Genomic DNA, 22158 nt, shown 5'->3' on the forward strand with positions numbered 1-22158 from the left:
AGGTCCCAGGTGTGAATGGGGAGCAGGTGTGTTAAACTTGGTGTTATCGCTCTCACTCTCTCATACTGGTCACTGGAAGTTCAACAGTCAGCACCTCATGGCAAAGAACTCTCTGAGGATCTGAAAAAAAATAATTTTTGCTCTACATAAAGATAGCCTAGGCTATTAGAAGATTTCCAAGACCTTGAAACTGAGCTGCAGCACGGTGGCCAAGACCATACTGCAGTTTAACAGGACAGGTTCCACTCAGAACAGCCCTCCCCATGGTCGAACAAAGAAGTTGAGTGCGCTGCTCAGCGTCATATCCAGAGGTTGTCTTTGGGCAATAGACGTATGAGTGCTGCCAGAGTTGCTGCAGAGGTTGAAGGGGTGGGGGGTCAGCCTGTCAGTGGTCAGACCATACGCTGCACACTGCATCAAATTGGTCTCCATGCCTGTCATCCCAGAATGAAGCCTCTTCTAAAGATGATACACAAGAAAGCCTGCAAACAGTTTTCTGAAAAGTAAAGTGGTAAAGGTGATGGACTGGCCAAGCATGTCTCCAGACCTAAACCCTATTGAGCATCTGTAGGGCATCCTCAAATGGAAGGTGGAGGAGCACAAGGTCTCTAACATCCACCAGCTCCATGATGTCGTCATGAAGGAGTGAAAAAGGACTCCAGTGGCAACCTGTGAAGCTCTGGTGAACTCCATGCCCAAAAAGGGTTAAGGCAGTGCTGGAAAATAATGGTGGCCACACAAAGTATTGACACTTTGGGTCCAATGTGGACATTTTCACTTACTAACTTTTGTTGCCAGCGGTTTAGACATTAAGAGCCCTTGCACACTGGGGCGGGGGGCGGCGTCGGCGGTAAAACGCCGCTATTATTAGCGGCGTTTTACCGTCGGTATGCGGCCGCTAGCGGGGCGGTTTTACCCCCCGCTAGCGGGCGAGAAAGGGTTAAATACCACCGCAAAGCGCCTCTGCAGAGGCGCTTTGCCGGCGGTATAGCCGCGCCGTCCCATTGATTTCAATGGGCAGGAGCGGTAAGGGAGCGGTATACACACCGCTCCTTCACCGATCCGGAGATGCTGCTGGCAGGACTTTTTTTACCGTCCTGCCAGCGCATCGCTCCAGTGTGCAAGCCCTCGGGGCTTTCACACTGGAATGAAAGCAGGGGCACTTTCGGGGCGGTTTGCAGGCGCTATTATTAGCTCAATAGCGCCTGCAAACTGCACCAGTGTGCAAGGGCTCTAATGGCTGTGTGTTGAGCTATTGTGAGGGGACAGCAAATTTACACTGTTATACAAGCTGTACACTCACTACTTTACATTGTAGCAAAGTGTCATTTCTTCAGTGTTGTCACATGAAAAGATATAATAAAATATTTACAAAAATGTGAGGGTGTACTCACTTTTGTGAGATACTGTACATACAGGCTCAGGGTGGACCAGGAAGATTGCTTTAAATAGGGCAAAAAAGGTTTTATTATAGCACATACTTATGACATATTTATCATACCTGAAACACTAAAAGTTACTGACAACCTACTTCTATCTAACTCAGCCTTTCTCAACAGGGATGCCCTGGCAAAGGGCTTAAAGTTTTACTAAAGGATAAATGTTTTTTGGTTATAATAAAAAAGAGGTTATATTGTACTTATCTGCGCTGTGCAACTATATTGCAAAGAAAGGTCCCTTACCTCCTCTTTTAGAAGTCTTTCTCTGCCTCTGTCTGCTGCTCCCCCTTCCAGCTGTCTCCTTAGCAAGCCAGGTGCTAAGGAGACATATGTGCAAGCTAGATACACACAGTGCAGGTAAACCGTGCCCCCGCTCCCTACTCACAGGAGGTTGACTGACAGGAGCAGGAACCTATGGCTGTCCTCAGTGTCTACTGTAAAATCAGGAAGTGGTGGGAGTGGTATTGCAGCTGAGAAAGCGCTGGAGCAGTGACAGTATCCAGGTGTGTTTAGGGGTGGAGGGGTAGGACAGGTAGTGGAGAGTTTTTTTACCTTAATGCAGGGAATGCATTAAAGCGTTAGTTAACCCAAAAAAAAAAAAAAGTCCTGCTCCTTTAAGACCGCTTTCACACTGAGGCGCTTTTCAGGCATTTTAGCGCTAGAAATAGCCTCTAAATAACGCCTGAAAACCGCCTCCCATTCATTTCAGTGTGTCTTTTCACACTGGGGAGGTGCGCTTGCGGGACGTTAGGAAAAGTCCTACAAGCAGCATCTTTCCGGCGATTTGGAAGCACCGTATACAATGCTCCCAAAACACCTTGCCCATTGAAATGAATGGGCAGAGCTTCCAAAGCGCCTAAAAAGTGATTTGAAAACGCGGCAACACGGGCACTTTAAAATCCTTCTTTGGCCGCTAGCTTAAACAGCGATAAAGCGCCGTTAAAACGAGCGGTGCTTTAGCGCTAACGCAGCCGCAGACCACTGTGAAAGGACTCTAAAGCATGTTATACAGCACAGTGCTTGTGCTGTGTCACTTGTCCCCTTCTATCACCTAATATATATAGCTGATCCTGCCAGTTTCTACCCTCCCCTATGTAAACTGACCACGGTGTATCATGCCTGCTGAGCCCTGACACCGTGGTCAGTTTACGTGCCTCCGTCATCCGCAGCCCTGCTTTCTGTCTCCTATGTCCCCCTCTCCTCCCTGCCTGTCAGCTAGTGACAGTGCCCCCCCCCCGCTGCTTGAATAACTGTAACATTTATGCACCTTCAGTGCTGTCCCCTATTGCAGTGTCCCCCTCTGTGTGAGTGATTTATAAAAAAAAAAAAGCTGTAAATACCTCATTGCAGATCAGTGATTCATGATCACTTGACTGGCCGGGTCTCTCCTCCTCTTCCCCTCCTGAGTGACCTCAATGGGGGAATCTCGGACCCTCCCACTGCATCTGTCAGGGCTGGCTGCCCACGCCTTCACAAACAATGACATAATTGATTGCGAAGGACATGATGGGCATCCACACAGCATCCTTGCTTACCACTCCTCTTCCTCTCTGTCAGTGCCGGGGCCAAGTTTAAAAGTGTGGGGGCAAGAAACAGAGGGAGACGGCTGGATTAGGGCTGCATATGAGCTCTTCTGAGCTTGTATAAGGCAATGTCTGTAAAGTTATCATTCTCTGCTGGGTTTGTTTTTGTTAACACTATTTTACTGTTTCAGGTGCTTTAGATATGACGCATGTTTGAGCAGAACCATTTACACAGTGCTATGTAGAACAATATATGTGAGGCTGGACTGGGATGCTGCCTGTCTGGTATGTTACATAACTGCATTTCCACTATACCTCATACTCCATGGCTGAGATAAAGGTAATTTCATGGAACGTTCGGGGGCTTAATACTGCTGTTAAGCGTTCCCTGGTGTTTCGTTTCCTCCGATCCCACAACCCGCAGATCTGTATTCTCCAGGAGACACATCTGCCGCAAAACAAAACGGTATGCCTTAGGAAAGCCTGGGTGGGCCTTAATTATCATTCCACCTTTTCCACCTATGCCCGAGGGGTCAGCATCCTGGTCCACAAGACACTACCGTTTAGGCTGATTGAGGTTAAAACAGATAAAGAAGAGAGATTTGTTGTTATACATGCTAATATATTTGATAAGAATGTGGTACTAGTTGGGCTTTATGTTCCTCCGCCAGCCTCTGGCAGGGTCCTTCACGAGATCATGCAGATAGCGGTGCAATTTGATACCGCATTGGTATACCTCGTGGGGGACTTTAACATGGTTCCACTGGTGGAACTTGATCGGCTGCAATCCTCGGCTCGGGACACCCCGGACCTCAGGCAGTGGGCGGAAACTTTTGCCCTCACTGACGTCTGGAGGCACTTGTACCCGACACTGAAAGTTTTCACTTGCCATTCAGCCTCACACAAAACGCTATCTAGAATTGATCTTGTCTATGCCTCAGGCCCTGCATTACAATATGTACATGACCTGTCTGTGCTTCCCAGGGGAATTTCAGATCACGCACCATTGTGCTTGACACTGACGCTGTCTGTTCCACCAGGGACTCGCCTGTGGCGTTTGTCCAGATTTTGGGCTAATGATGAGAGACTGTTGGAACCCCTAACGGCCTCTATCTGCAACTTCTGGACAGACAATGCTGAATCAGCTGCCCCTCCTGTTGTATGGGACTCATTTAAAGCTTGGATACGAGGGGAGTATGGGCATAGTATCACTCGGCTCAAGCGTGACTCTACTCGCTCCATAGATGAGCTGGAGGCACTGGCAGGCAGGTTGGAGGCTGAATACGTTTCTGCTCCTGGGGAGGGCCGGTATAGGGCGTGGAAAAAGGCCCTGCGTGACCTATCCACCACTAGGATGGCCCAGACCGACAAGGCTTTGTTATACTCCGCTCAACGCGTGTTCGAGCATGGTGGTAAAAATGGGAAGCTTCTTGCGTGGCTAGCTAAGGGAAACATACCTTCAACCCCCATAGGCTCCATTAGAGACAATACTGACCAGATCCTTACTGCCCCTGCTAATATTAATAACCGTTTCCGAGAATACTTTCAGGAGGTTTACTCCTCTAGAGATGTTGCATCGGACTCATCCATGTCCTCTTTTTTTGACTCCCTGTCTATCCCTGTGTTGTCTGAGGAAGCAAGGGAGGGGCTGGAGGCTGACATCACACTTGAGGAGATACAGGTTGCCATGGGACATCTCAAGGGAGGGAAGGCCCCGGGTGCAGATGGGTTACCATCTGAATTTTACTCCAATTTTTCTGAACTACTGGCCCCTAAGTTGACTTCACTGCTTTCTAAATTTGCAAATATGCCAGCCCTACCTGACTCAATGAATGAGGCGGTTATTGTACTGGTTCCTAAACCAGGAAAAGACCCTCTTGATTGTGCATCGTACAGGCCCATCTCATTGCTAAATGCTGATGCCAAGATCTTTGCTAAGGTCTTGGCCACCCGACTATCCCATGTAATAGAAGACCTAGTGGGTATAGACCAGACGGGATTTATGCCAGGCAAGGGCACAGATATCAATATTAGGCGCCTATTCCTTAACTTAGCAACATCGCATGACAACACGGGGTCCAGGGTTATTGCCTCTTTGGATGCCGAGAAGGCTTTCGACTCTGTTGAGTGGAAGTTTTTATGGGAAACCTTGCGTAGATTCGGATTCGGTCCTAAATTTATTCACGGAGTACGATTGCTGTACCGATCCCCCCGGGCACGGGTTCGCACCAACAATTGGGTCTCAGACTCCTTTGATCTGTTTCGTGGTACGAGGCAGGGATGCCCGCTCTCCCCCAGCCTGTTCGCCCTGGCGCTGGAGCCTCTGGCAATTGCCATTAGGTGTGCTCCGGACATTCTGGGCCTGCGGGTGGGTATGATGGAAGAGCGCCTCTCCCTCTATGCCGACGACGCATTATTGTACCTTAATGATGCTGGACCCTCTCTTCAAGCTGCCCTGCGTATTTTTGACAGTTTTGGTGGTCTCTCGGGAGTTAAGATAAATTGGACCAAATCAGTCCTATTTTTTATAGATGATGAGGTTAACTCTGGACCCCTCTCCTCCCCACTACAAAGGGTTGGGGAATTTAAATACCTTGGAGTTGTGATCACTAGGAATCTCTCTGATTTTATTGTAAAAAACCTGACCCCTGTCCTGAACACCCTACGTTCGAAATGTGCTGCCTGGGAGAGTCTTCCTCTGAATCTTCTGGGTCGCATTAGTCTCCTTAAAATGATGATACTGCCCAAATTTAACTATCTGTTTAGGAACTGCCCGGTCTGGGTCCCCGCCTCGTTTTTTAGGGAGATTGACCGTATAGTGGGTTCCTTTATTTGGTCGGGGAGAAACCCTAGGTTGGCACGTACTACGTTATGTTTACCTGCAGATTTGGGCGGACTTGCCCTCCCAGATTTCCAGTTATATTTTTGGGCAGCCATGTTGGTGACGGTACACTGGTGGTTCCAGGGTTCTAGATCCAATGTGGCAACCTGTCTCGAGGCGAATATTCTGGGTTCCCTGACGGACCTTCGGAATTTTCCCTATAGAGGGCCCAAGGCATATTGTGGGATCCCTGGGCCTACTAGAGCAACTTGGAGGGTGTGGGAAGCGGCTAGGCGCAGATACTTGAGACCTGGCCAATTGTCTCCAGCTCATCCCCTGTGGGGGAACCCACGACTTAAACACTTCCGTATGATACCGGACCCACAGGTGTGGGCTAGATATGGTGTAACCTTGTTGGAACACGTAATGTCTGGGGGTCAACTGCTCTCCCTGCATGAGCTTTCGGCTAAATTTGGACTGCCCCGCTGGATGGCGTTCCGGTACCTACAGCTGGGACATGCGGCCAGGGCTCAATTCCCACAGACTCCCCTGTTACAGACGGACCCCATCGAAGATCTCCTATCCCCTGGAGACTTGTCTAAACCCCTATCCTCAATATATAATGCGTTGCTGGGAAGAGATTCCCCTAAGATTAATGATTTATGGGAAAGATGGCGGGCTGATATCCCGTCACTGGATAGGGAGGGATGGGAGGACTGTCTAGAGTATGGCCCGAAATTAGTGATAGCATCCAAGGACAAATTGATTCAAGTTAAATTTATACACAGGGTCTACTATACCCCGCAGAGACTCCATCGCATATTTCCCGAGAGAGACCCCATGTGTCCTAAATGCAAAGTCCATATAGGCACATATATACATATGTTCTGGGAGTGCCCAGTTGTTGCACTATTTTGGACTAAGATTGTAGGTGAAATCAACTCCAGATTGCAGACCTCTATTCCGCTTTTGCCGGCCATGGCGTTGTTGGGGATACATGATGATGAGCAGAGGCCATATCATCTTAAATTACTGATTTCCTTCCTTCTTTTCTATGCCAAAAAAGAAATACTTATGAAATGGATAGATTCTTCCCCTCCATCCTTTTCAGCCTGGGAGGCACAGATTGAGGCAGTAATCCCCATGTATAAAATGACATATATAAACCGTGGCTGTCCGTGGAAATTTGAAAAAGTTTGGGCTCCGTGGATGGCCTCGTAGAGAAACATTCAGTTCACTACGTTTATTTATCACAATAGGGAAGGGTTTTGGAGGGTGGAGGGTGGACGGTACTTGTTGAGAATGGTACTATTAACCTTATGTATTGTTTGTGGGTTTTGCATATTAATTTCCCTATCCTCAAATATGTAATCTACGTATGTAATGTATTCTACTCTGTTGAATGGTATTCTGTAACTCTAATTTATCTTTTACAACAATAAAGCACCACTGTTTTTGTTAAAAAAAAAAAAAAAAAAAAGTTATCATTCTCTGGTTTACTAAGTGTTAAAGTGATAGTAAACTCCCACTGGACACTTGTACCTACAGGTAAGGCTTAATGTACATGGGGACATTTTACAACCTCGCCTGAACGGTTTAACTTGACAGATAGTAACCGATAGTAACCGTTTAAAAACCTCAGTTTTGCCACGTTTACATGCCGCGTTTAGCCGCGTTTGCGTTTAAAAGCCTTTTTTTTCTTTTTTCAAATAGTCAAAAATTTTAAACGCCTGTTTACGAAACGCGGCTAAACGCGAGTTACCGCTTTCCAAAATGCCAGTTACTGCTTTCCAAAAAATGCTTCTAAATTGAACTGCCTAGAAACGATTACAAATGACCCTGTGTACATGTACTGATAAGATAACAGAGGAGAGTTCAGGGGCAGCTGAAAAAAACGCCCAACTACTCCTAAACATCCTTTTACCAGCAGAAGTGTTCATGAAGCTTAAGTCTACATATGCACCATTTAGGAGATATTCAGTGTTTATGTGGCTAGTGACGTCACCGGTGCATGTGTTCAAAAGGAACGGCATACTCATGCTGCTCCTTCAGAGCTCCGTGTCACGGCAGAGACTCCCACGTACATGCGCGGAAGTGACGCCATTGCAGCTTAGCTATTCAAGTGGCCAGAGCTCGCAAACCTGGAAGGAAGAACAAGTGAATATGAAAGCACGGTCAGAAATGACGGCGCACTGCTTGGAGGGCTTTGTTTCAAGGTAAGTCTTTCATAATGTGCTAATATGCGATGCATACTAGCACATTACACCTTTACCTTGCGGGGAAATTTTCTTTTCTTTTAAGCATGTTTACTACTGCTTTAACAGTTGTTATGTTGGCTACTGTATGCCCCATGATGTAAAGGGGCCGTAAATCCATGCCCACTCTCTCACCACAATAAAAATGGTACCTTTATTGTTAAAAAGTTTATATTACAGACAACAAACATATAAATATGGTACCTTTTGGCCCCTTTCACACGGACGGACCTTCTATCCGTTTTTCTTCCATCCGTCGACGGACGACAATGCAGTCCTATGGGCAAACGGATGACCATCCCTTACCATCCGTTAACCACCGCTTCCGTTTTTATCCATTTTTTTTAACGTACAAGGCTACGTCCAGATCCGTCAAAATGGATATTAACTGACAATGTTCGTCAACATCCGATCAGTTAAGATCCATTTTGAAGAAATAATTCAAAGTTCATACTTTGACAAATAAAAAAACAAAGTGAAAAAAACTTTATTTTAAAGGGGTTATTCAGAATAATAAAACTGGTTTTGAACATATCATGTGCTTTTGTGTCTTTTTATGCTATTAAAACACAAGGAAATAACCAAATAAATTAATACATTTAAATTTGCACTGCATTATTTATATATATTGGTACTGCCATGGATCTTCTCCTGATGGAGATAGAAAGTAGTTGGCAAATTGTTCACGCATGGCAATGTAGGATGTGAGGAGCAATGCTTTCTGGGTAATTTCCTTAAAGGCACAGAAACTGCTGTAAACTAATAAAAACGGATACAAAAACGGATGTAAACGTGTACATTAACGGATGAAACCGGATTTTAACGGAACGGAAGACAGATGAAAATGGAGATTATGGTGCCCGTGTGAAAGTGGCCTTATTGTTAAAAAGTTTATATTACAGACAACAAACATTTCTATAGCCTTTATGAGCGTAAAGCGGGGTTCCACCCAAATTTTGAACAATATCTGTATGTATTCTCTTCCTTGCCTAGATGCTGACATGCCATTTAAAAAAATTTAAATCGCCGTAATTACCTTTTATTTTTCTATTCTTCTTTGCACTTCCTGGTTCTCCTCCCATGGGAGTAGGCGTGTTTCTAGCCTCTCCCAGACTCCTGGGAGCTAGTCTCAGGCTTCCCAGGATGCCACTGAGCATGTGCGGGAACGAGCGGTGAATGCTGGGAGCACAGCATTCACCACATCCAGGAAATAAATGCTTGTGGGCTTCAAATGCCCACAATGAAGATGGAAACCGCCTGCAGTGAATAATATAAGTTATTCTTTCCGATGAAATCTGACACAGGCGGACATATTACACACAATATGTGAGTATGTAATGCTGAGAAGAAAAGTTTGTGAATGAACTAAAAAAAAAAAACAACGATAGATAGGTGGACCCCCGCTTTAAGGAAGAACTCTCATAATTGTTAAACAATTAAATACAGGTCCACGCATGTTTGAATACCTGTATTAACATCTCCAATTAAACAGTATTAAAATATGAAGAAAATTCCTTGCTAATTCTTTGCTTTCCAGAACCTCTGCTCCTCCCCTGATAGGAAACCGATTTGTGGACAATACTAAAGCTAAGCTCAAGCAGAACTCAATTGCCACCGCCCCCTGTTCATTGAGCATGCCTGGGGAGGATGCAGGCACCCAGTACTGTCTAGTGTGCTTGGTTGCTAGTATGCAAACAGAAAAGCTTCATTGCTTGTTATGGTGCAGGTGGGCACCTGCTTCCTAGCAAACATGGAGGCAGTGCAGCAAGGGCCACTTGCATACTAGCAACCTAAAAAAAAGCACCTGTTCCCAAGACAAGAGCTGTCAATTATAGTTAATTAAATATTTATCTCCTTGCTAGAGCAGAGGGGGAGCAATGTTGACCATGCTATCTCAGTAATGATACAAGCTAGAAAAATGGGAAAAAGTGGGGAAAAGGAGCAAAAAAGTGTAGTGAAACTTCTTCTTCAATGCAAAATAAATACCATTTAAAAAGTTATTTCACTGACATTTTTTTAAAGTATCAAATTTTAAATATGTGACAAAAAGTATGCTCCTTTAAATTTCAAACAGTGCCACCCCAGCATTCTTCCCAGGTTCTCCTGACTTTCTTTTAATAATAGATGTTTCCTTTGAATAGTGCTGGTTTGTTTAATTCATCTTGGTGTCTAATTCTACCAACATGTATAAGTGAATGGAACACTATCATATACATACTGTATCAGGACTTCCAGGAAACAAATGACTATCTAAACCAATTCAGCCCTCTGATCTATGTCCCCATCTGCGGAGTGATTGAGGGCTGGGCTGGCTGCGTTTTCTGGATAACGAGGAAATAATTTATGGCACAGATCGTAGGGGCTTATTAAAGGCAGGGAGGGGTGATAAGCCTTGTTTACCAGAGGGAATGATAAAGATATGCCTAAATGTGGATGCGTAAAGCTGAAATTAAGACCTATAAAAAGGAAATGGCGCATCGTGTGTGAAGCTTTTAAAAACATAAAGTCATCAGGGATACAGACCTGTATGTAAAAGAGAAACATTTAAAGGCAAGGTAGTTTGGTCCAGGATAGAGCTCCGTGGAATAAATTTTTACCAGTCTACTGATTATAATGTGATTAATGTTGTATTGCTTCCCTGCGGCAAGTGTTGAGTATTCATCTATTCAGAGATGTCCCCTTCTAGAAATCTTTAAAATCAGACTAGAGACTTATCTGTTTACACACACACACATTTGATTAATGCCCAGCCACTTCCGTGACATTCCAGACTGGACGTTTCACTCTATAGTCCGCTCCGCGCTACATTTTAATAGCATGTTTCTGGTTTGGCTTCCATTGACTTTATTTTTTTATTTTTTTGTGGAAGTCTAAATGCTACCCTCAATTTTCAAAAAAACTGTGTAGATATAAACTTGGATGTGGTCAGCTGAATGCCAACAAATATGTCTATATGTGTTTGGAACACATGGTCTGTTTTTTAATGGTTCTTAGTTGTTACTCTGAATATTTTTTTCTTATTCTTTCTATTTTGATCCATTTATAAAACCTTGTCTGAGGTTAGAGATTACACTCACAGTAAATCTAAAGTCGAAACTTTTTTTGGGGGATAGAGAGGTGAAAAGAGAACAGTTAGAAGACTTAAGCCTCGTACACACAATCGGACTGTTGGCCAACAAAACCGTGGAATTTTGTCCGAAGGGCGTTGGCCCAAACTTGACTTGCATACACATGGCCACACAATTGTTGGCCAACAATTACGAACATAGTGACGTACTAGACGTACTATGTGGTTTTTCAGCTCTTTAGCGCCACCCTTTGGGCTCCTTCTGCTAATTTCCTGTTAGTAGAAGTTTGATGAGTGTTGATTCGCGCTTTTCATTTCGCACTTTTCAGTTCGCACTTTTCATTTCATGCTTTTCAGTTAGTTTCTGAACGGCTGTTTGTCAACCAGACATGTTGCGGGATCGGAGGAGATAACATGTTATTTATTATTACCTTGGAGTTATTGCTTTGATATTATTTTTTTGGTTGAATAATGATTTGATTTGGTATATTTTCTATATTTTTGGATGCATAGAATGTACTTTTTAGTTAAGTTCTATTGGCAGATAGCATGTCTAATTTTATTTGTTTTCCATTTTTAATGCACAATACAAAAAATTGTGTAGTATACACAATGCTTGGCTATGTGTTTTACTTCAAATGACAGTTTGGGAGTAGGCAGTTACATTTAAAAAAATACAACGTAAAATTAACAAGGGACACCAACATAGTTGTATCTTTGATCTTAAAAACTACGGGATAATGGTGTTGTGGTAACTTGCCCAAATAAAAAAAAAAAAAAAAAAAAAAAAAAAACATAATAACATTAGTCTTGATATCACTAGAAAAAAAAAGCCTTTGAAAATTTGTTTATAATAACTCCATCAGTATCACCAGCAAAGCAGCTTCATTATTATCCCATTAAAGAAGAAGAGAATGTGTGCTGCATTTCGAGATTTCATAATTTCCCCCCACACGAATGGTAATTCTCCATTACAAACACAACTTTACAAGACCGACCGCTTCTGGCTCGTCCTTGCTTCCGAGCATGTGTGTTTGTACTTTGGACTTCTGTCGGACTTGTGTACACATGTTCGGAAAACCAGACAACATACATTTGTCCACGGAAAATTTGAAAACCTGCTAGCCAAGACTTGTTGGCAGAAAGTCCGACAACAATTGACCGATGGAGCATACACACGGTCGGATTTACCGCCAACAGCCTGTCATCAAACATTTCCCGTCGGAAAGTCCGATCATGTGTACGAGGCTTCAGATCTACTGTCAGTTTTTATTGCTGCCTGCGTCCCCCCGGGGAGATTCCCCTTATTAAAAGTATGAGAAAGCCCAAAATTTTAAGTTGTCACCTTACCAGATAGAAGGGAGTATCTTCGAGCAGAGACACTTGCTCTGGTGATTCTCAGGCTGGGTTCAAACTGGTGCGAACACAGACATCGCATGTGATTCGCAATGCATTGCTCTGCAGATCACATGCGATGTCTGTTAGATGCAAACTCAGCCGTACAGTTTGTATGGCTGAATTCACATCACATTCAGACCAAAGTGGTACAGGACCCTTTTTTTGGTTTGCACTAGAAACGGATCGCATGGGTGTTCACTCATATGCAATCTGATTCCCGTACCATTTCACAGTTCGTACTGCGATCTGTGAACCGATCTGGGAGTTTCAATAACTTTACATTGACACCCACAGCAGTTCACAGAGGGCAGTGTGAACTGCCTGCAGTTGACATGCGATGCGGGAACCCGCACTGGAATCAAGCCGGTTCCCGCATCGCACAAGTGTGAACTCAGCCTTACTCCTGTCTACAGGACAGGAAGTAAAGGTAAATCTCCCCTAATAGTAAAATGGGTTATAAACCCTCAAGGTTTTTCATCTTAATGCATTCTATGTATTAAGGTGAAAAACTTTCTGTAGTGCAGCAGCCCCCCAGAGCCCCCCTTTTACTTACATGAACCCGATCGTTCCAGTGACAGGGACAAACACAGCAGCTCCAGCAGCTGTCTTGGGTCCTCATTGGATAGATTGATAGCAGCAGGAGCCATTGGCTCACCACTGCTGTCAATCAAATCCAGTGACACAGGAGCTGGGGGGCGGGGCTGAGTTCTGCTGTCTGTGTCAATGGACGCAGCAGCAGGACTCAGGAACACGCCCGCACAAGTGCACCCTTTGAAAGCGTCTCTCCTAGGGGGCACTTGAGAAGAGGAGGAGCCAAAAGAGGAGGATCGGGGCTGCTCTGTGCAAAACCTTTGCACAGAGGAGGTAAGTATAATGTGTTTTTTATTATTTTTTTTTTTTAACTAACCTTTACAACCCCTTTAATGGTGACAAAAAAAAAAAAAAACATCATAGGAGTTTTAAATTATTTCCTGCATTATCCAAAATGAAAAACAAAGTTTTGGCTTTAGATATACCTTTAACTAAATAGTGGAGGGGAAGCTTTACTAAAACTGGAGCACTCAGAATCTGGTGCAGCTGTGCATGGTAGCCAATCAGCTTCTAACTTCAGCTTATTCAATTAAAGAGGAGTTCCGCCCCCCCCATCCAAAAAAAAAATAAAAAATTCCAATTACTGTAGCTACTGACTTTTAATATTAGGGCACTTAGTCATTCAGCGGTGTCCTCACCCGAGTCAATTCTTGAATCATCTCTCTGATGCTGGCGTCGCCATCTTGGCTAAGGGAATCCGGCAGTGAAGTCTTGCGGCCACATAGCCGGTTTCCTACTGCGTATGCGCTGCACTTGAATCGGCCGCAGTCTTCTGGGACCTCTGAAGTGTCCCAGAAGGCTGCAGGGGAAGGAGGAGGGGCAAACTCCTGTCAAAACCAGGTACCCCCCCCCCCCAAAAGGTGCCAAATGTGGCAGCGTAAGGGGGGAGGAAGCAGAAGAGTGGAGCTTCCCCTTTTGGGTGGAGCTCCGTTTTAATCTTGGGCAATAAAACTTGGAAGCTGATTGGTTTCAATGCACGGCTGCACCAGAATTTTCACTCTCCAGTTTTAGTACATAACCCATCCCACAGTATCTTTTTTTTTTTTTTACATTTTTTTTGTATCTTTAAACAATACCAAAATAATCTTACATAATCTGGCACACTTACCTCCTAGTGTGCCCTCCTCCAGTTTTGGCTGGTCCAGACTAGCAGTTGCTCTCTCTATATTAAAATCTTCTACATCTCTTCTTTCGCAGGTCCCGTTTTGCTCCTCTTTGGCCATTGGGTGGTCACTGATGATGTAAGTCTTGTGCATGTGCACAGAGGTTACGTCATCCCCGACACCTCGTTCCATCCCCAGGAGACGAGTTAAGGAACCAGTCAGGAGTGCATGCAACATGCAGTTTATACACAGAAAATTTTAAATTGTTGCATTAAACAAGAAAAAGTTTTATTTTGTTTGGCTGAAGAGCCTTTGTATTTCCCTTAAGTTAAAAAAAACTCTCCTGTAATGTTTATTTTTTTTTATGAGTCTAGTTCCACTTTAATACTGAACTCAAACATTACTTTCAATTACAGGCTCCTCTCCTATAGTGAAATGTCTTACTATTTTACTGCACTGTGTGAGCTTTTCTGATTTCATTGCGCACTAGTCTGCTGCTTAGCACTGTGGTTCCATCCACTTCCCCCTATGGCACTGCTGTGAAACTACGCTAAATACATCCTACCAAAAAAAAAAAAAAATGTATCCCTCCTTCAGTCTATCATGACTGCTGCTGTTCCCCATCTCTCTCTGCTAATCCTTCCAATTGCTTCTGCTTTCCCACCGAAAAAAAAATAAAATCCTAATAACATACAAAGCCATTCACAACCATCCTCTCTGCTCCTCCCAAGAACTCCTGCTTTCTAGCCTCCTAGTCACTTCCCCCAATGCTCACCTCCAGGACTTCTCCAGAGCCTCTCCCATCATCTGGAACTCTTTACCCCAATCTGTCTGGCTATTTCCTACTCTGTCTACCTTTAGACAGTCCCTGAAAACTCATCTCTGGAAGCCTATCTTGTTTCTTCCTAACAAACATACTTCCTCCACCAACTAATCTTCATACTGTTAATACCTATTTGTCTCACTTTTAGATTGTAAGCTCTCTTGAGCAGAGGCCTTCTAACCCTCCTGTATTGAACTGTATTTTAACTGTGCTGTTTCTCTTTTTATTGCAAAGTTAAATTACTTTATAAATTTTAATTTAAAAATTAAAATTGCTCAAACTGTTGGCACTATAAAAATTATAATAATAATAATAATAATAAAGAAAGGCAAGAAAATACTGTCTTTTTTTTTTTAAACAAATTTTTCAAGCTTTGTTTCTAAAGAAATTTCACTAATGGCAAAGTTGGTATTTCCATTATCGCCAAAACAACTCCACGCATCCTTAGATGTTATATAGAGTATATAACAATTCTCTTTACCATAGCTAAGGGTAAAGTTGCAGCAGGTCCTGCTGTATAGTGATCAACACAACCAGTAGACTCATCAGTGACCAACTTGTCCACCTATAGTCACCTTTGTGGTCAAAGAAACTCCTAAATGGGATTTTTGTTTTACAAGTGGCAGTGACAGGGTGGAAAACGTGGTGTTTATTTGCTGGTGTAAGTTGAATGGAAATTGCTCCATGGTGATATCTGAAACCAAAACATCAGCTAAGGTCACCTAGACAGGTGAGCAGAGAGTGAGCAACCAGAGGGGGTCCCAGAACAGACAAGATTAATGCAGTCTGCTATGACCTCGGACTAGAGGACAGCGTTCGGGGGTGCCACTTCCAGCCCAGTATTCCTAACTCGACAAAATCAAGGCCGATAGATCAGAGCGATGTTGACAAACCACAATTCCTGTGCACATATGGGCGCCGCTTATGATGAGCTTTTATTTTCTGCATCAGTGCTAGTTTTATTTCTCCATTTTGGATATGATCATTAGGGTGATTTATTAGCAAGTAATCACAGGCATTTTGTGCATATGCTTTACCTTGTTTGCTGGCAACCGATACCTCTCTGGCTATTAGCGGAGGAAAATGTTTAAAGTGACCTACAAATTTATCTCTACACTAGAAAGAGGCAAAGACTGAAACATGTTTTCAAAGCCCGTCTGGCAAATCCATTATGTCAGCAAGTTTAAACGACAATCTATTTTTTTTTTTTCTTTTGTTTGGATACTTACCGGGAGACAACAAAGTGTTGTAACTCACTGCACCCCATTAAAATTAACACACCACTGTTATAATTTGAAAGGTGGAAACTGATTGGCTCAATTATTTACTATTATTTATTATTTGCACATCACCACTGCCTTATTAAAGCGGACCTTCAGTCATTTTTTCAACTTTCCATCTATTATTATTATTTCAGGTACTTATATAGCGCTGTCAATTTACACAGCGCTTTACATATACATTGTACATTCACATCAGTCCCTACCCTCAAGGAGCTTACAATCTAAGGTCCCTAACTCACATTCATATACTAGGGCCAATTTAGACAGAAGCCAATTAACCTACCAGCATGTCTTTGGAGTGTGGAAGGAAATCGGAGTACCCGGAGGAAACCCACGCATGCACAGGGAGAACATGCAAACTCCAGTCAGGTAGTGTCGTGGTTGGGATTTGAACCAGCGACCCTTCTTACTGCTAGGTGAGAGTGCTACCCACTACACCACTGTGCCGTCCATAATATTAAATCTTCTGCCCTTGTTGTTTTAACTTTGTTTAAAAGCCTAGGCTTAGTCTATGCTATGACATCATGCACAGCTCTCACTCTCATGAGAGTCTGCCAGGAAGGGAGGGGGGTTGAGTCGTAAGAGGGCCAATGAGAGCTGCAGAGCTGGAGGTGTGCCTGTGTAAATGCAGGAAGTGAACAGGCAGCAGCTTCAGCTGCCCACAGTTAAAATGGATGCAGCCAGACTCAGTGGAGGGAGATTTCTGCAGCATATTTGGCAAGTATAGAATCACAGTATATATAAAATAATATGCAAAGTGGTTGGAGGGAAGCTTCAGAATGGCAAAGGTGTTTTTATTGCAAATTATGTGAGCAGACTGCAGTTCCTCTTGAAGGGCTCATGCACATGGGCACTTTTACTTGTATAGCAAAAAAACAAAAAAACGGGTGCATTGTGGCACCCAGGAAACACAGGTGCAACATACAGGGAAAGAAATGAGCCCCAAAACGTGTGACCAAGAGAAGACCTGTAGTTTGGGTTTTACCTCTGTGCTCTTGGTTTAAAGTGATTTTAAGTCAAAATGTTTTATAACCTCAATTCATTCCCTGCATTAACCACTTGACCTCCAGAAGATTTACCCCCCCTTCATGACCAGATCATTTTTTGCAATACTGCACTACGTTACTTTAACTGATAATTGTGCGGTCGCGCAATGCTGTACACAGATAAAATGTCCTTTTTTCCCCACAAATAGAGCTTTCTTTTGTTGGTATTTGATCACCTCCAGGGTTTTTACTGTTTTTTACACAAAAAACGACAATTTTGAAAAGAAAAATAAAAAACAATATTTTTTACTTTCTGCTATAAAACATATCCAAAATGTAAAAAAAAAAATCAAATTTAAAAAAAAAAAAAAAAAAATCAAAATTAAAATAAATAAATAAATAAATAAAATTATTTCATAAATGTAAGCCAGTATGTATTTTGCTACATCATTTTGGTAAACAAAATCCCAATATGCATATATTGATTGGTTTGCACAAATGTTATAACGTCTACAAACTATGGGGTATATACTGGAATTTTTAGTTATTTTTAATTTTTTTTTTACTAGTAATGGCGGCGATCATCGACTTATAGGGGGACTGCGATTGTATGGCAGACAATCTGACACTAATGCCCTGTAAACACGGTCGGACATTGATCGGACATTCCAACAACAAAATCCATGGATTTTTTCCGATGGATGTTGGCTAAAACTTGTCCTGCATACACACGGTCACACAAAGTTGTTGGAAAATCCGATCGTTCTGAACGCGGTGACGTAAAACACGTATGTCGGGACTATAAATGGGGCAGTAGTCAATAGCTTTCGTTTCTTAATTTATTCTGAGCATGCGTGGCACTTTGTGCGTCGGATTTGTGTACACACGATCGGAATTTCTGACAACGGATTTTGTTGTCGGAAAATTTTATAGCAAGCTCTCAAACTTTGTGTGTCGGAAAATCCTATGGAAAATGTGTGATGGAGCCTACACACGGTCAGAATTTCCGACAACAAGGTCCTATCACACATTTTCCATCGGAAAATCCTATCGTGTGTACGGGGCATAACTGACACTTTTGACATTGGGAACCAGTGACACTAATACAGTGATCGGTGCTAAAAATATGCACTGTCACTGTACTAATGACACTGGCTGGGAAGGCTTTAAATATCTAGGGCTGCAGAACCGCTCCTTTCACTTCTTGGTCTCACGGGAGATATTGAGGGCAGCAGAAGCAAAAGGCTCCTTATTTGGATTGCTAGCACAGAGTTAAGTATAATTTACTATATTACGCCAGATCTAAAGATCTGTTATTTGTAAAAATTTCAGCTATGTGAAATTTGCCACACTCTATACAATTTGATTGTACAATCTCCTTCAGATCTACTATCAACTGTGCAGTGCAAGGGCCTACTTTTTATACATATGTAATTGATTGTTTAGGTTTGTCTTCATAATATATAGTTTGGTAAATCTAAATGAGATTGTACAATCTGATTGTATAGTGTATGACCAGCTTTAGAGAGTTAACTCAATTTGCTTTAATCTGATTTTATATACTTATTTCTAATATACCAGATCTGAGTGTATATAAAGCCTTAATTTCTTTTTTTTTCTCTTAACACCCCCTGGCGATATGATTATTTCAGATTTTTGCGTCTGAAAGCGGTACAATTATTTTGCATAGAAATTTGGCGTTTTATATTGTAGGCCTGTAATTCTTAGCAATAACACACTTAAATCTGTCCACCAAGAGTCTAGTAGATATCCCGGGTATGATGAAGTTTGAAACACAAAAACATAAATTATAATATAATAAATATAAATAACTAAAAAAAAAATATATATAATAATAATAATAAAATAAATTTCCCCACGATTCACTATCACTCAATTCTGCAAGTGTTCTAATTCACTATCGCTGTTTTCTAGCTGGTCTAAAGCCACTTTTGACGTAAAGGGACACTTTTTGGTTGCTATGGACAATCTCCAGTTTCCAGGCAGAAAGAACAGTGTATATCATATAAAACTGCATGCAGGGCATTGGACAAAGCATCGGGGACAAAAGGGATGTGAAATTTCATACAGTACTGTAATCTGTAAGATTACAGTACTGTATGCGTTATGATTTTGACAATTTTTTGAATTTGCCGCCAGGCTCCGCCCCCGTGCGTCGCAACGCTCGCAGAGAACGGAGCCTGGCACAGAGAGGCTTCGGGAGGAGGACGGAGCCCACAGACACAGCGGGGGGGACATCACAGGACCCTGGGGACAAGGTAAGTAACCTGCACCAGGATCCTGCAATGTAATCCCGAGTGTGGCTCGGGGTTACCGCTAATGGTGCTGAAATTTAACCCCGAGCCACACTCTGGAAAACCGTCAGGGAGGCTACGGTATAGATAGAATGAGTAAGGGCTCCAACCTTTGTTGGGTTTGTATAGTTGTAAGTATCTTTTTCACATTATCACTTTGCTAATAAAGTCTTTTATTGAAGCCTAAGTTTAGCTAAAATTAAAATAAACTAAATAATCAGCACAAGGGACATAACTTGTAGTCAGTAGGATGTGTGCCTTGTCCTGATGCCTCTTCTATTAGTAGAAATCTCCTTTATCCATGCCTCCTTCCCCCTCCACCATAATTATCTGGTGAGGCAGGGGTTAATACAAGGCCTGACTATGCCCAACTATGAACGTCCTTTCCGCCCAGCTTCTATGATCGAAACGTGATGTATGAATAGAGGGGGAGGACCTATCAATCATTGGCCCCTTCTTCATTCTTAGACCCCGTTTCATTCATAGTGGGCAGAAAGGGTGGGTATAGTTGGACTCTCTTGATAGGAGCCTGTGACAGCCTCTTAGTTGTGTTAACCCCTACCACACTGGAAGATTATGGCAACGGGGTGGGGGGCATGGACCAAGGAGGATTTCTTCTAACAGAAGAGGAATCAGTACAAGGGACACCTCCTACTGACTGTAGGCTATCCCTCGTGCTGATTTTTCTTTTCCTTTTTTTTTAAATTTCAGCTACACTTAGGCTTTAAACCTTGTACAGGTCTGAAAAGTCCCCTACAATCAGCAATATATTTATATAACTTTTGGTAAAAAATAGCCAGTAAATTGCCTCCAAATGACCAACTGAATGTATTTCCAGAATCCCCCATTACCTTCACTTTTTTTCTGAAATACTTTCTTGCCAGATAACCACGCCACCATTTCTGGATCACAGTGCCCATTCGGTTCAGGTACCTAGAGCGAAGACAGCATATGATGGAATGCTTGTTATATATATATATATATGGTATATGCACACAGTCCGTTTTTCAAATGAACAGTTGAGTCTTAATTAGCAGATTGATACTTAAAGTGGTTGTAAACCCTTACATATACCCAATGAAGTGACTAACGTGATGTCAATGATTATAGAAACTTAGTGCTCTGGATTGAGACAAGTACAATAAAACCTTGGTTTGAGAGTAACTTGATTAGAGAGCGTTTTGCAAGACAAGCAAAATTTTTAAATACATTTTGACTTGATATAAGTAGTGTCATGTCACAGCTGAGTATAAAAGAGAAGAGAGGAGCCTGTAGCAATATAGTTACATTTAATGAAGCTACAACATTTAGCACGTCACATGGTTGATGAATAAAACAGGCACATCTAAGTATGCAGGCATTCGGGGAAAGCTGTCCACATAGACCGTCCTCCTCACTGCCATTGATGTTGTCCTTTCCTTTCAGATCACTCTACTGCAGGGTAGTCTTGCCGGTCACAATTGCAGACGGACAGCGGTGAGAGTCGGCGAATGCCTGCATACTTAGACGTGCCTCGTTTAATCATCAACCATGTGAGTTGTTAAATGTCGTACCTTCATTAACCACTTGCCGCCCACCCGCGCGAAATGACGGCGGGGCGGTGCAGCCCTTGTTCTGGGTGGACGTCATATGACGGCTTCCCAGTACGACCACTCTGGCGCGCCCGCGGGGGTGTATACATGGAGATGCCGGTAATCTGCGCTCCTCGCCTCACACTGACAGAGTGTGAGGAGAGGAGAGCTGATCAGCGGCATCTCCTCACAGGGGACAGCTAGGTATGTAATCAGGGCACAGTTTTTTATTTTTTAACAATTGTATTTCTTTTTTTTACAAATGTATTTTTTTTTAACAATTTTCTTTTTACATACTGTGACATAGGGGTTGATTTAGGGGTTGAATTATTAAAACTGGAGAGCGCAAAATCAGCTGCAGCTCTGCATAGAAACCAATCAACTTACCGTTTTATTGTCAAAGTTTAATTGAAGCTGAAGGTAGAAGTTGATTGGCTACCATGCACAGCTGCAGCAGATTTGGTACTCTCCAGTTTTAGCAAATCAATCCCATAGTGACACTGTACTTCTATGGGAAGGTGATCAGGATTTTTTTTTTTTACACTATGATTGTTATAGCAGTGATGATTTTTATGAATGGCATGCATTTATTGTCAGTGTATACTATTGTGGTAGCTTTGATTGGTCACAGCCATCACATGTCACAGATTCACTGTGATTTGCCCTGTTTGTACCATGTGAACACTGTGACCAATCACATAGATCATCACAATAGTACACAATGAATGGCTAGGAATGAAAGCCATTCATTGTGTACAACTGTCAAGTAATTGCTGTGATTGGTCATAGGGCCGGCCCGGTACAATGATCTGCCATCCGCTGTGTCCAGTGGAGACAGTGCGTGACAGATCGAGCTGCAGCATGGCTGCTAGAGCATGCAGGAGGCGTGACATCCAACCCACGATGGGAGAGTTCCTACTTTGCCGTCTTTTTACTATAGGCTGTGTTAGAGCTGCACGATTAATCGTTAAAAAATCGTCATC

At 42.9% G+C, this 22158-nt stretch overlaps 1 protein-coding gene across 2 annotated transcripts in view; it reads right to left on the reverse strand.

Moving 5' to 3' along the window:
* Positions 1-22158, reverse strand: part of SPATA17 (spermatogenesis associated 17) — a 262104-nt gene that overhangs the window by 227057 nt on the left and 12889 nt on the right. For both annotated transcript variants that reach the window (XM_073629180.1, XM_073629179.1), the window contains exon 3: positions 20456-20537. In XM_073629180.1, the coding sequence (XP_073485281.1) occupies positions 20456-20537 (82 nt within the window). The remainder of the gene's footprint in view (positions 1-20455; positions 20538-22158) is intronic.

Source organism: Aquarana catesbeiana, linkage group LG04, assembly GCF_042186555.1.
Source record: "Aquarana catesbeiana isolate 2022-GZ linkage group LG04, ASM4218655v1, whole genome shotgun sequence".
Taxonomy (NCBI): domain Eukaryota; kingdom Metazoa; phylum Chordata; class Amphibia; order Anura; family Ranidae; genus Aquarana; species Aquarana catesbeiana.